Source organism: Salvelinus namaycush, chromosome 32 (assembly GCF_016432855.1).
Source record: "Salvelinus namaycush isolate Seneca chromosome 32, SaNama_1.0, whole genome shotgun sequence".
Taxonomy (NCBI): domain Eukaryota; kingdom Metazoa; phylum Chordata; class Actinopteri; order Salmoniformes; family Salmonidae; genus Salvelinus; species Salvelinus namaycush.
In genome coordinates, this window is record NC_052338.1 from 33036655 (window position 1) to 33050708 (window position 14054).

Sequence of the window (14054 nt, forward strand, 5' to 3'; positions counted from 1 at the left end):
ATTTGTAACATTGTGTGGTGATTTCAGAGCCCAGAGTGTTTCCTGATCTGGTAGTAGGCTAACCTAACCGGACCCTAGTTGTAAGGTATGACAGTAACAAACCAGCTGTAATAAAAATGGTTTGATATGGGCTATGATGGGACCAGATCACTTTTTCTAAATCAGGTCAGGTGTTTTTTAAGGTCCTGGAAAAACTCCTGGCCCTAGAGAGGATGAAAACATGAAAAGCCTTTACAGACAAACAATGAGACCACTGCAATTGGACAAAAACTAACAAAAAACTATTTATTAACAATAAAACCTCTGCATATTTTATTTGTATTAATTTAACCTTTATTTAACTAGGCAAATCAGTTGAGAACAAATTCTTATTTACAACGACGGCCTACACCAGCCAAACCTGGACGACGCTGGGCCAATTGTGCGCCACCCTATGGGACTCCCAATCACGGCAGGTTGTGATACAGCCTGAATGGGTTACATCATGTTGGCCTTTCCATCTGGAATTTAAAAAGACACTTATACAGTATGTCATCACTATTGTCTTGTTTGATTCATTCCAGTCAATCAGATTGGATTAAAAAGGCCTAGGTATAAATCAAACTCTCTCAGAACACAAATAGGCCTATTTTAGGCTATAGCCAGCTTAGGCTGGCCCACATGCAATCACACCGCATAGGCTTCTCTAGGCTACCTGCAGCAGTGGTTATCATCAGTAGGCTACCTGCAGCTGTGGTTGTCATCAGTAGGCTACCTGCAGCTGTGGTTGTCATCAGTAGGCTACCTGCAGCTGTGGTTGTCATCAGTAGGCTACCTGCAGCTGTGGTTGTCATCAGTAGGCCACCTGCAGCTGTGGTTGTCATCAGTAGGCCACCTGCAGCTGTGGTTGTCATCAGCAGGCCACCTGCAGCTGTGGTTGTCATCAGTAGGCTACCTGCAGCTGTGGTTGTCATCAGTAGGCTACCTGCAGCTGTGGTTGTCATCAGTAGGCTACCTGCAGCTGTGGTTGTCATCAGTAGGCTACCTGCAGCTGTGGTTGTCATCAGCAGGCTACTTGCAGCTGTCTTTGTCACAGCTGCAGGTAGCCTCCCATAGTCTGTTCTGGACTTGGGGACTGTGAAGAGACCTCTGGTGGCATGTCTTGTGGGGTGTGCATGGGTGTCCAAGCTGTGTGACAGACAGCTCGGTGCATTCAACATGTCAATACCTCTCATAAATATAAGTAGTGATGAAGTCAATCTCTCCTCTACTTTCAGCCAGGAGAGATTGACATGCATATTATTAATATTAGCTCTCTGTGTACATCCAAGAGCCAGCCGTGCTGGACCAGACAGGACTGGCAAAAAGTGCTCTTCACTGACGCGGTTTTGTCTCACCAGGGGTGATGGTCGGATTCGCGTTTATCGTCTAAGGAATGAGCGTTACACCGAGGCCTGTACTCTGGAGCGGGATCGATTTGGAGTTGGAGGATCCGTCATGGTCTGGGGCGGTGTGTCACAGCATCATCGGACTGAGCTTGTTGTCATTGCAGGCAATCTCAATGCTGTGCGTTACAGGGAAGACATCCTCCTCCCACATGTGGTACCCTTCCTGCAGGCTCATCCTGACATAACCCTCAGGCATGACAATGCCACCAGCCATACTGCTCATTCTGTGCGTGATTTCCTGCAACACAGGAATCCCAGTGTTCTGCCATGGCCAGCGAAGAGCCCGGATCTGAATTCCATTGAGCACGTCTGGGACCTGTTGGATCGGAGGGTGAGGGCTGGGGCCATTCCCCCCAGAAATGTCCGGGAACTTGCAGGTGTCTTGGTGAAAGAGTGGGGTAACATCTCACAGCAAGAACGGGCAAATCTGGTGCAGTCCATGAGGAGGAGATGCACTGCAGTACTTAATGCAGCTGGTGGCCACACCAGATACTGACTGTAACTTTTCATTTTGACCCTTTAACAGAAATTGAATAATGTGTCCCTGAACAGTCACATGACTGTGGAACTTGTTCAGTTTATGTCTCAGTTGTTGAATCTTGTTATGTTCATACAAATATTTACACATGTTAAGTTTGCTGAAAATAAACGCAGTTGACATTGAGAGGACTAGAGGTCGACCGATTAATCGGAATGGTCGATTAATTAGGGCGATTTCAAGTTGTCATAACAATCGGTAATCGGCATTTTTGGACGCCGATCATGGCCGATTACACTGCACTCCACGAGGAGACTGCGTGGCAGGCTGACTACCTGTTATGCGAGTGCAGCAAGGAGCCAAGGTAAGGTGCTAGCTAGCATTAAACTTATCTTATAAAAAAAACAATAAAATCTTAACATAATCACTAGTTAACTACACATGGTTGATGATATTACTAGTTTATCTAGCTTGTCCTGCGTTGCATATAATCGATGCGGTGCCTGTTACTTTATCATTGAATCATAGCCTACTTCGCTAAACGGGTGATTTAACAAGCGCATTCGCGAAGAAAGCACTGTCGTTGCACCAATGTGTACCTAACCATAAGCATCCACGCCTTTCTTAAAATCAATACACAAGTATATATTTTTTAAACCTGCATATTTAGTTAATATTGCTTGCTAACATGAATTTCTTTTAACTAGGGAAATTGTGTCACTTCTCTTGCGTTCTGTGCAACATAGCCAGGGTATATGCAGCAGTTTGGGCCACCTGGCTCGTTGCGTACTGTGTGAAGACTATTTCTTCCTGACAAAGACAGCCAACTTTGCCAAACAGGGGATGATTTAACAAAAGCGCATTTGCGAAAAAAGCACAATCGTTGCACGAATGTACCTAACCATAAACATCAATGCCTTTCTTAAAATCAATACACAGAAGTATATTTTAATAAACCTGCATATTTAGTTAAAAGAAATTCAGGTTAGCAAGCAATATTAGTCTAGGGAAAAGGTGTCACTTCTCTTGCGTTCATTGCACGCAGAGTCAGGGTATATGCAACAGTTTGGGCCGCCTGGCTCGTTGCAAACTAATTTGCCAGAATTTTACGTAATTATGACATAACATTGAAGGTTGTGCAATGTAACAGGAATATTTAGACTGATGGATGCCACCCGTTAGATAAAATATGGAACGGTTCTGTATTTCACTGAAAGAATAAAGGTTTTATTTTCGAAATTATAGTTTCCGGATTTGACCATATTAATGACCTAAGGCTCATATTTCTGTGTTTGATTATATTATAATTAAGTCTATGATTTGAGAGAGCAGTCTGACTGAGCGGTGGTAGGCAGCAGCAGGCTCGTAAGCATTCATTCAAACAGCACTTTCCTGCGTTTGCCAGCAGCTCTTCGCTGTGCTTCAAGCACTATGCTGTTTATGACTTCAAGCCTATCAACTCCCGAGATTAGGCTGGCAATACCTATTAGAACATCCAATAGTCAAAGGTATATGAAATACAAATGGTAGAGAGAAAAATAGTCCTATAATAACTACAACCTGAAAAACGTATTACCTGGAAATATTGAAGACTCGTGTTAAAAGGAACCACCAGCTTTCATATGTTCTCATGTTCTGAGCAAGGAACTTAAACGTTAGCTTTCTAACATTTATTTGTCTACCTTTGTTTAAGGTCAGTTAAGAACAAATTCTTATTTTCAAAGGGGTTAGTGGGTTAACTGCCTTGTTCAGGGGCAGAATGACAGATTTTTACCTTGTCAGCTCAGGGATTCGATCTAGCAACCTTTCGGTTACTAGTCCAACGCTCGAACCACTAGGCTACCTGCCGCCCCATATGCCACATGGCACATATTGCACTTTTACTTTCTTCTCCAACACTTTGTTTTTGCATTATTTAAACCAAATTGAATATGTTTCATTATTTATTTGAGACTAAATAGATTTTATTGATGTATTATATTAAGTTAAAATAAAAGTGTTCATTGTTAATTCAGTATTGTTGTAATTGTCATTATTACAAATATATATACAGTGGGGAGAACATGTATTTGACACACTGCCGATTTTGCAGGTTTTCCTACTTACAAAGCATGTAATGGTCTGTAATTTTTATCATAGGTACACTTCAACTGTGAGAGACGGAATCTAAAACAAAAATCCAGAAAATCACATTGTATGATTTTTAAGTAATTAATTTGCATTTTATTGCATGACATAAGCATTTGATACATCAGAAAAGCAGAACTTAATATTTGGTACAGAAACCTTTGTTTGCAATTACAGAGATCATACGTTTCCTGTAGTTCTTGACCAGGTTTGCACACACTGCAGCAGGGATTTTGTCCCACTCCTCCATACAGACCTTCTCCAGATCCTTCAGGGTTCGGGGCTATCGCTGGGCAATACGGACTTTCAGCTCCCTCCAAAGATGTTCTATTGGGTTCAGGTCTGGAGACTGGCTAGGCCACTCCAGGACCTTGAGATGCTTCTTACGGAGCCACTCCTTAGTTGCCCTGGCTGTGTGTTTCGGGTCGTTGTCATGCTGGAAGACCCAGCCACGACCCATCTTCAATGCTCTTACTGAGGGAAGGAGGTTGTTGGCCAAGATCTCGCGATACATGGCCCCATCCATCCTCCCCTCAATACGGTGCAGTCGTCCTGTCCCCTTTGCAGAAAAGCATCCCCAAAGAATGATGTTTCCACCTCCATGCTTCACGGTTGGGATGGTGTTCTTGGGGTTGTACTCATCCTTCTTCTTCCTCCAAACACAGCGAGTGGAGTTTAGACCAAAAAGCTCTATTTTTGTCTCATCAGACCACATGACCTTCTCCCATTCCTCCTCTGGATCATCCAGATGGTCATCGGCAAACTTCAGACGGGCCTGGACATGCGCTGGCTTGAGCAGGCGGACCTTGCGTACGCTGCAGGATTTTAATCCATGACGGCGTAGTGTGTTACTAATGGTTTTCTTTGCGACTGTGGTCCCAGCTCTCTTCAGGTCATTGACCAGGTCCTGCCGTGTAGTTCTGGGCTGATCCCTCACATTCCTCATGATCATTGATGCCCCACGAGGTGAGATCTTGCATGGAGCCCCAGACCGAGGGTGATTGACCGTCATCTTGAACTTCTTCCATTTTCTAATAATTGCGCCAACAGTTGTTGCCTTCTCACCAAGCTGCTTGCCTATTGTCCTGTAGCCCATCCCAGCCTTGTGCAGGTCTACAATGTTATGATGTCCTTACACAGCTCTCTGGTCTTGGCCATTGTGGAGAGGTTGGAGTCTGTTTGATTGAGTGTGTGGACAGGTGTCTTTTATACAGGTAACGAGTTCAAACGGGTGCAGTTAATAGAGGTAATGAGTGGAGAACAGGAGGGCTTCTTAAAGAAAAACTAACAGGTCTGTGAGCCGGAATTCTTACTGGTTGGTAGGTGATCAAATACTTATGTCATGCAATAAAATGCAAATGAATTACCTAAAAATCATACAATGTGACTTTCTGGATTTTTTTACAGACCTCTACATGCTTTGTAAGTAACGCGCCAAATAAATTGACATTTTGGATATATAATCGACGGAATTAATCGAACAAAAGGACCATTTGTGATGTTTATGGGACATATTGGAGTGCCAACAGAAGAAGCTCATCAAAGGTAAGGCATGAATTATATTTTTATTTCTGCGTTTTGTGTCGCGCCTGCAGGGTTGAAATATGCTTTTCTCTCTTTGTTTACTATGGTGCTATCCTCAGATAATAGCATCGTTTGCTTTCGCCGTAAAGCATTTTTGAAATCTGACACGTTGGCTGGATTCACAACAAGTGTAGCTTTAATTTGGTATATTGAATGTGTGATTTCATGAAAGTTAAATTTTTATAGTAATTTATTTGAATTTGGCGCTCTGCATTGTCACTGGATGTTGGCCAGGTGGGACGCTACCGTCCCACATATCCCAGAGAGGTTAACCCATAGGAAGCCACACCCAGTTGGATACTTTAAAAATGCGAAAGATAAAACAGGCTTTTGGGCACCAGAGTCCTCTATAGAACTCTATGGTGCGTCTATCCCGGTCCCTCAAAAAAAACATATGTTCCATGTAAGCAGCAGTACAGGGATATCAGCGGTCTCACTCTCCATATGACCTGTGACCTATGGAAGTGATTGATGGTGAAAGAGGAAGTACTCACGTGTTGAGCGTGGCGCAAAGAACCAGACACACCCCCTCTCTGCTGCGGAAGTTCTTATGTTTAAAAGCAGGAAGCAACCTCTCCCACACATACTACAGAGAGAGAGAGAAAGAGAGAAAGGGAGCGCGAGAGAGAAAGGGAGCGCGAGAGAGAAAGGGAGCGCGAGAGAGAAAGGGAGCGCGAGAGAGAAAGGGAGCGCGAGAGAGAAAGGGAGCGCGAGAGAGAAAGGGAGCGAGAGAGAGAAAGGGAGCGAGAGAGAGAAAGGGAGCGAGAGAGAGAGAGCGAGAGAGGGAGCGAGAGAGGGAGCGAGAGAGGGAGCGAGAGAAAGGGAGCGAGAGAGGGAGAGAAAGGGAGAGAAAGGGAGCGAGAGAGAGAAAGGGAGCGAGAGAGAGAAAGAGAGCGAGAGAGAGAAAGAGAGCGAGAGCGAGAAAGGGAGCGAGAGCGAGAAAGGGAGCGAGAGAGAGAAAGGGAGCGAGAGAGAGAAAGGGAGCGAGAGAGAGAAAGGGAGCGAGAGAGAGAAAGGGAGCGAGAGAGAGAAAGAGAGCGAGAGAGAGAAAGAGAGCGAGAGAGAGAAAGGGAGCGAGAGAGAGAAAGGGAGCGAGAGAGAGAAAGGGAGCGAGAGAGAGAAAGGGAGCGAGAGAGAGAAAGGGAGCGAGAGAGAGAAAGGGAGCGAGAGAGAGAAAGGGAGCGAGAGAGAGAAAGGGAGCGAGAGAGAGAAAGGGAGCGAGAGAGAGAAAGGGAGCGAGAGAGAAAGAGAGCGAGAGAGAGAAAGAGAGCGAGAGAGAGAAAGGGAGCGAGAGAGAGAAAGTCAGAGGGAGAGAGAGACAAGAGAAAGAGAGAGAGAGAGAGAGATATTATTTGAAACCAAGGACTGATCACCCCAATCCACAAAAGTGGAGACAAATTTGACCCCAATAACTACCGTGGGATATGTGTCAACAGCAACCTTGGGAAAATCCACTGCATTATCATTAACAACAGACTTGTACATTTCTTCAACAAAAACAATGGTACTGAGCAAATGTCAAATTGGCGTTTTACCAAATTACCGTATGAGGGCCTGTTTTACAAATTGGTGGAAAGTGGTGTTGGGGGAAGAAACATACGCCATTGTAAAATCCATGTACGCAAACAACAAGTGAGCAGTTAAAATTGGCAAAAAATATATAAAAAAACCCACAGGGCCGTGGGGTGAGACAGGGATGCAGCTTAAGCCCCACCCTCTTGAACATGCATATCAACGAATTGGCGAGGGCACTAGAACAGTCTGCAGCACACGGCCACAACCTACTAGAATCTGTAGTCAAATGTCTACTGTTTGCAGATGATCTGGTGCTTCTGTCCCCAACCAAGCAGTGCCTACAGCAGCACCTAGATCTTCTGCACAGATTCTATCAGACCTGGACCCTGACAGTAAATCTCAGCAAGACAAAAATAATGGTGTTCCAAAAAAGGTCCCGTTGCCAGGACAACAAATACAAATTCCATCTAGACACCGTCGTCCTAGAGCACACAAAACTATCTGACTGACCTGTTGCCACAAGAAAAGGGCAACCAGTGAAGAACAAACACCATTGTAAATATAACCCATATTTCTGTTTATTTATTTTCCCTTTTGTACTTTAACTATTTACACATCATTACAACACTGTATATAGTCATAATATGACATTTGTAATGTCTTTATTCTTTTGGAACTTTTGTGAGCGTAATGTTTACTGTTCATTTTTTTATTTCACTTTTGTTTATTATCTATTTCACTTGCTTTGGTAATGTTAACATATGTTTTCCATGCCAATAAAGCCCTGAAAAAATCTAGTCAACTGTGATGCTGCTATCCTGATACTGTCTGTGTTAATCTAGTCAACTGTCTGTATTAATCTAGTCAACTGTCTGTATTAATCTAGTCAACTGTGATGCTGCTATTCTGATACTGTCTGTATTAATCTAGTCAACTGTGATGCTGCTATCCTGATACTGTCTGTGTTAATCTAGTCAACTGTCTGTATTAATCTAGTTAACTGTGATGCTGCTATCCTGATACTGTCTGTATTAATCTAGTCAACTGTGATGCTGATATCCTGATACTGTCTGTATTAATCTAGTCAACTGTCTGTATTAATCTAGTCAACTGTGATGCTGCTATCCTGATACTGTCTGTATTAATCTAGTCAACTGTGATGCTGCTATCCTGATACTGTCTGTATTAATCTAGTCAACTGTCTGTATTAATCTAGTCAACTGTGATGCTGCTATCCTGATACTGTCTGTATTAATCTAGTCAACTGTCTGTATTAATCTAGTCAACTGTGATGCTGCTATCCTGATACTGTCTGTATTAATCTAGTCAACTGTGATGCTGCTATCCCGATACTGTCTGTATTAATCTAGTCAACTGTGATGCTGCTATCCTGATACTGTCTGTATTAATCTAGTCAACTGTCTGTATTAATCTAGTCAACTGTGGTGCTGCTATCCTGATACTGTCTGTATTAATCTAGTCAACTGTCTGTATTAATCTAGTCAACTGTGATGCTGCTATCCTGATACTGTCTGTATTAATCTAGTCAACTGTCTGTATTAATCTAGTCAACTGTCTGTATTAATCTAGTCAACTGTGATGCTGCTATCCTGATACTGTCTGTGTTAATCTAGTCAACTGTCTGTATTAATCTAGTCAACTGTCTGTATTAATCTAGTCAACTGTGATGCTGCTATCCTGATACTGTCTGTGTTAATCTAGTCAACTGTGATGCTGCTATTCTGATACTGTCTGTATTAATCTAGTCAACTGTGATGCTGCTATCCTGATACTGTCTGTGTTAATCTAGTCAACTGTCTGTATTAATCTAGTTAACTGTGATGCTGCTATCCTGATACTGTCTGTATTAATCTAGTCAACTGTGATGCTGATATCCTGATACTGTCTGTATTAATCTAGTCAACTGTCTGTATTAATCTAGTCAACTGTGATGCTGCTATCCTGATACTGTCTGTATTAATCTAGTCAACTGTGATGCTGCTATCCTGATACTGTCTGTATTAATCTAGTCAACTGTCTGTATTAATCTAGTCAACTGTGATGCTGCTTTCCTGATACTGTCTGTATTAATCTAGTCAACTGTGATGCTGCTATCCCGATACTGTCTGTATTAATCTAGTCAACTGTGATGCTGCTATCCTGATACTGTCTGTATTAATCTAGTCAACTGTGGTGCTGCTATCCTGATACTGTCTGTATTAATCTAGTCAACTGTCTGTATTAATCTAGTCAACTGTGATGCTGCTATCCTGATACTGTCTGTATTAATCTAGTCAACTGTCTGTATTAATCTAGTCAACTGTCTGTATTAATCTAGTCAACTGTGATGCTGCTATCCTGATACTGTCTGTGTTAATCTAGTCAACTGTCTGTATTAATCTAGTCAACTGTCTGTATTAATCTAGTCAACTGTGATGCTGCTATCCTGATACTGTCTGTGTTAATCTAGTCAACTGTGATGCTGCTATTCTGATACTGTCTGTATTAATCTAGTCAACTGTGATGCTGCTATCCTGATACTGTCTGTATTAATCTAGTCAACTGTGATGCTGATATCCTGATACTGTCTGTATTAATCTAGTCAACTGTCTGTATTAATCTAGTCAACTGTGATGCTGCTATCCTGATACTGTCTGTATTAATCTAGTCAACTGTGATGCTGCTATCCTGATACTGTCTGTATTAATCTAGTCAACTGTCTGTATTAATCTAGTCAACTGTGATGCTGCTATCCTGATACTGTCTGTATTAATCTAGTCAACTGTCTGTATTAATCTAGTCAACTGTGATGCTGCTATCCTGATACTGTCTGTATTAATCTAGTCAACTGTGATGCTGCTATCCCGATACTGTCTGTATTAATCTAGTCAACTGTGATGCTGCTATCCTGATACTGTCTGTATTAATCTAGTCAACTGTGATGCTGCTATCCTGATACTGTCTGTATTAATCTAGTCAACTGTCTGTATTAATCTAGTCAACTGTGATGCTGCTATCCTGATACTGTCTGTATTAATCTAGTCAACTGTGATGCTGCTATCCCGATACTGTCTGTATTAATCTAGTCAACTGTGATGCTGCTATCCTGATACTGTCTGTATTAATCTAGTCAACTGTCTGTATTAATCTAGTCAACTGTGATGCTGCTATCCTGATACTGTCTGTATTAATCTAGTCAACTGTCTGTATTAATCTAGTCAACTGTCTGTATTAATCTAGTCAACTGTGATGCTGCTATCCTGATACTGTCTGTGTTAATCTAGTCAACTGTCTGTATTAATCTAGTCAACTGTCTGTATTAATCTAGTCAACTGTGATGCTGCTATCCTGATACTGTCTGTATTAATCTAGTCAACTGTGATGCTGCTATCCTGATACTGTCTGTGTTAATCTAGTCAACTGTCTGTATTAATCTAGTCAACTGTCTGTATTAATCTAGTCAACTGTCTGTATTAATCTAGTCAACTGTGATGCTGCTATCCTGATACTGTCTGTATTAATCTAGTCAACTGTCTGTATTAATCTAGTCAACTGTGATGCTGCTATCCTGATACTGTCTGTGTTAATCTAGTTAACTGTGATGCTGCTATCCTGATACTGTCTGTGTTAATCTAGTTAACTGTGATGCTGCTATCCTGATACTGTCTGTGTTAATCTAGTCAACTGTGATGCTGCTATCCTGATACTGTCTGTATTAATCTAGTCAACTGTGGTGAATGATGGATAACTGATAGAATAGGAGTAGAGCCTGGGGGTTTGGATGCTCTGAGGTGAGCTTCTCACAGTTCTATTCCTCAACTCCCTTACCCAGCAGGCACGGCTGGGGAAATATCCTCATGACATTACAGCCAGTTTGTTGTAATCTGGTTATAATGTAACATAATCTGGCTGTGAGGACGTCACCTCACCCAGTTCTGTTAGATCTATAAGGAGAAGCAGGAGAGGCCTGAGACTGCATGTAGTAGTCCTGCACTACAGGAAGAGGCAGGATCCTTCTCAACATGGGTGAGGCAGTGTGTGTGTGTTTGTGTGAGTATGACGTACGTGCTATGTGTGTGTGTGTGTGTGTCTCTCACTCACCATAGGCGATGCGGTCACTTCCATACAGCGAAGGATAAGATTGTGACTCTGTTCTCTGACCTGGTCCTTACTGTCCCCCAACCTGTCCACTAGGGCTGGGACCACTGGAGAAGGGAGGGACACACACAGTCAAATGTCATGTTAGAAAACTAGACTTGGATCCATAATGAAACATTGGTAGTACAGAGGTTAGTAGACGGTGGGTCTATGTCACTGTAGAGTTCACACAGACGTCTGGTAACGGACAGAGTTTAGTTCTTCCTTAGGAGGCACTAGTTTCTCTGCTACGGTTTTAAGTAATCCTCCGATTTCCCCTTCGAACCTCAAACACACACACACACACACACACACACACACACACACACACACACACACACACACACACCGAGGGCGAGGAAGGTTGCAGTAGGATGACATCACCCTGTCACTCCCCAGCTGATGTTTTCGGGGAGGAATGCCTGTGTGTGTGTGGAGGGGGGGGGGGGGGGGGGGGGGTTGGGTTGTTGCTACCACAACAGCTGGTTTCCTAGGCAACAGGGACAATAGAGGTCCAACACACAGTGACAGGGGGCATTGTAGCAGAGACACAAGTCATCATCAAACCCAAACACGTGACTGTGTGAGGTCATTGCGGTGTTCCCCCTTTCAGCTCTTCAGAAACCAGCTGTTTCACTTCCTCCCAATACCCCCTCGCAGAACAAGATGGCCTCAGAAAAATCACCCACAACAGATGGGAGAGAAGAACAGTAACACACACACAGCGAGTGAGGAGAGAGTCAATTACGTGTAGATCAAGAATGACACTCATTAATCACTATGATCTCATCTCCTCCCCCTCGGTGTCGACAGAGAAACGAGTGGAAAAGTGGAGAGGAGAAGTGGAGAGGAGAAGGAGAGGAGAAGTGGAGAGGAGAGCAGAAGTGGAGTGGAGAAGGAGAGGAGAAGTGGAGAGGAGAAGTGGAGAGGAGAAGTGGAGAGGAGAAGTGGAGAGGAGAGCAGAAGTGGAGTGGAGAAGGAGAGCAGAAGTGGAGAGGAGAGCAGAAGTGGAGAGGAGAGCAGAAGTGGAGAGCAGAGGAGAAGTGGAGTGGAGAAGTGGAGTGGAGAAAAGAAAAGGGGAGAGCAGAGAAGGGGAGAGCAGAGAAGGGGAGAGCAGAGAAGGGGAGTGGAGAGAAGGGGAGTGGAGAGGAGAGCAGAAGTGGAGAGGAGTAGAGAGGAAGTGGAGAGGAGAGGGGAAGTGGAGAGGAGAAGTGGAGAGGAGTGGAGAGGAGAGCAGAAGTAGAGGGGAAGTGGAGAGGGGAAGTGGAGAGGGGAAGTGGAGAGGGGAAGCGGAGAGGGGAAGCGGAGAGGGGAAGCGGAGAGGAGAAGCGGAGAGGAGAAGCGGAGAGGAGAAGCGGAGAGGAGAAGCGGAGAGGAGAAGCGGAGAGTTTTCAGACAGTTGGGATCAGGCGATGTCAGACTGTTTGTTCCCCTTTGGAATCTGACAGGTCTCCTCCTAGAGCTGTACTGTAGGGCGGTGTGTGTGTGTGTGTGTGTGTCTCAAGGGCCAGCCTGGGTGAGTATGACAACTGGTGACACCTGCAGCAGTAGTCTGACAGGACAGTTAAACAAGTACAACACACACCAAAAGGCAGACAGGAGCAGTCAATGAGGGCAGTAGGGGGATGTGGTTAAGGGGTTAGATGGGATAGTCCTACAGTTAGCCAGACTATTTGCAGCCTGATTACAGAAGAGGATGGAGACAAACGGAAACAGTAGCTCACCTGTTCCCAGGTATCCTCTAAAGTGTTCCCCCAGGCGATTGACGAACGCCCCGGCAATGTCTATTCCCAATAGCGCCACCTATAGGGCAGAGAGAAGAGAGAAATACTTAATAGTGCGTCACTCACACACACACACACACACACACACACACACACACACACACACACACACACACACACACACACACACACACACACACACACACACACACACACACACACACACACACACACACACACACACACACACACAGACAGTAGTAAGGTTATAGAGTTCTGTGATGCTTAGTTTTCCTGCGTGTGTGTGAGAGAGATCGGGATCTGATCTCACACGGAGGGAATTTTGTGTCTGGAATGCTTGTGTTGGCAGACCATGACAGAAGCAGAACATTCCAGAGAAGTAAAAATGGTTCTCTGTTCCAGACAGAGAGATCCTGACTGCTGTTCTTTCTATTTTAGTCAAACAGAGAGAGAGACAGAGAGACAGAGAGAGAGAAGAGCCAGGTAACCACAAAGAGAGGGAGAGAGAAGAGCAAAGGCATCATGACGAGGGCTGTGACGGTCATTGGATTTTGGACGAAGGTAATTTGGGGGGAGGGGAGGAGGGGGAGCAGAGAAGGACCATATGTCCACTCAGGTATTCTCAGGCCCCTCTGATACTTATACACTATAAACACGCATCGACTGTCAGCCATGTAGTCTAGCTAAGAGTGACTTTGCAAAATCACGAGATAAAGATGACATAGCATCTTTACCAAAACTGCCTGGTCAGATCGTCCGTCCATCTATTCATCAATCCATCCAAACTGCCTTGTCAACTGTCAAACCATCCATCCATCCATCCTGCCTGGTCAACTGTCAAACCATCCATCCATCCATCCTGCCTGGTCAACTGTCAAACCATCCATCCATCCATCCTGCCTGGTCAACTGTCAATCCATCCATCCATCCAAACTGCCTGGTCAACTGTCAATCCATCCATCCAAACTGCCTGGTCAACTGTCAATCCATCCATCCATCCATCCATCCATCCATCCTGCCTGGTCAACTGTCAATCCATCC

At 44.1% G+C, this 14054-nt stretch overlaps 1 protein-coding gene across 1 annotated transcript in view; it reads right to left on the reverse strand.

The window, feature by feature from the left end:
* The window catches only part of LOC120027100 (CLIP-associating protein 2-like), a 121072-nt gene that overhangs the window by 92650 nt on the left and 14368 nt on the right, over positions 1–14054 (reverse strand). The window contains exons 2-4 of the mRNA XM_038971939.1: positions 12993–13071; positions 11233–11336; positions 6111–6202 (exon numbers count right to left, since the gene is read on the reverse strand). Coding sequence (XP_038827867.1) covers positions 6111–6202; positions 11233–11336; positions 12993–13071 — 275 coding nt within the window. The remainder of the gene's footprint in view (positions 1–6110; positions 6203–11232; positions 11337–12992; positions 13072–14054) is intronic.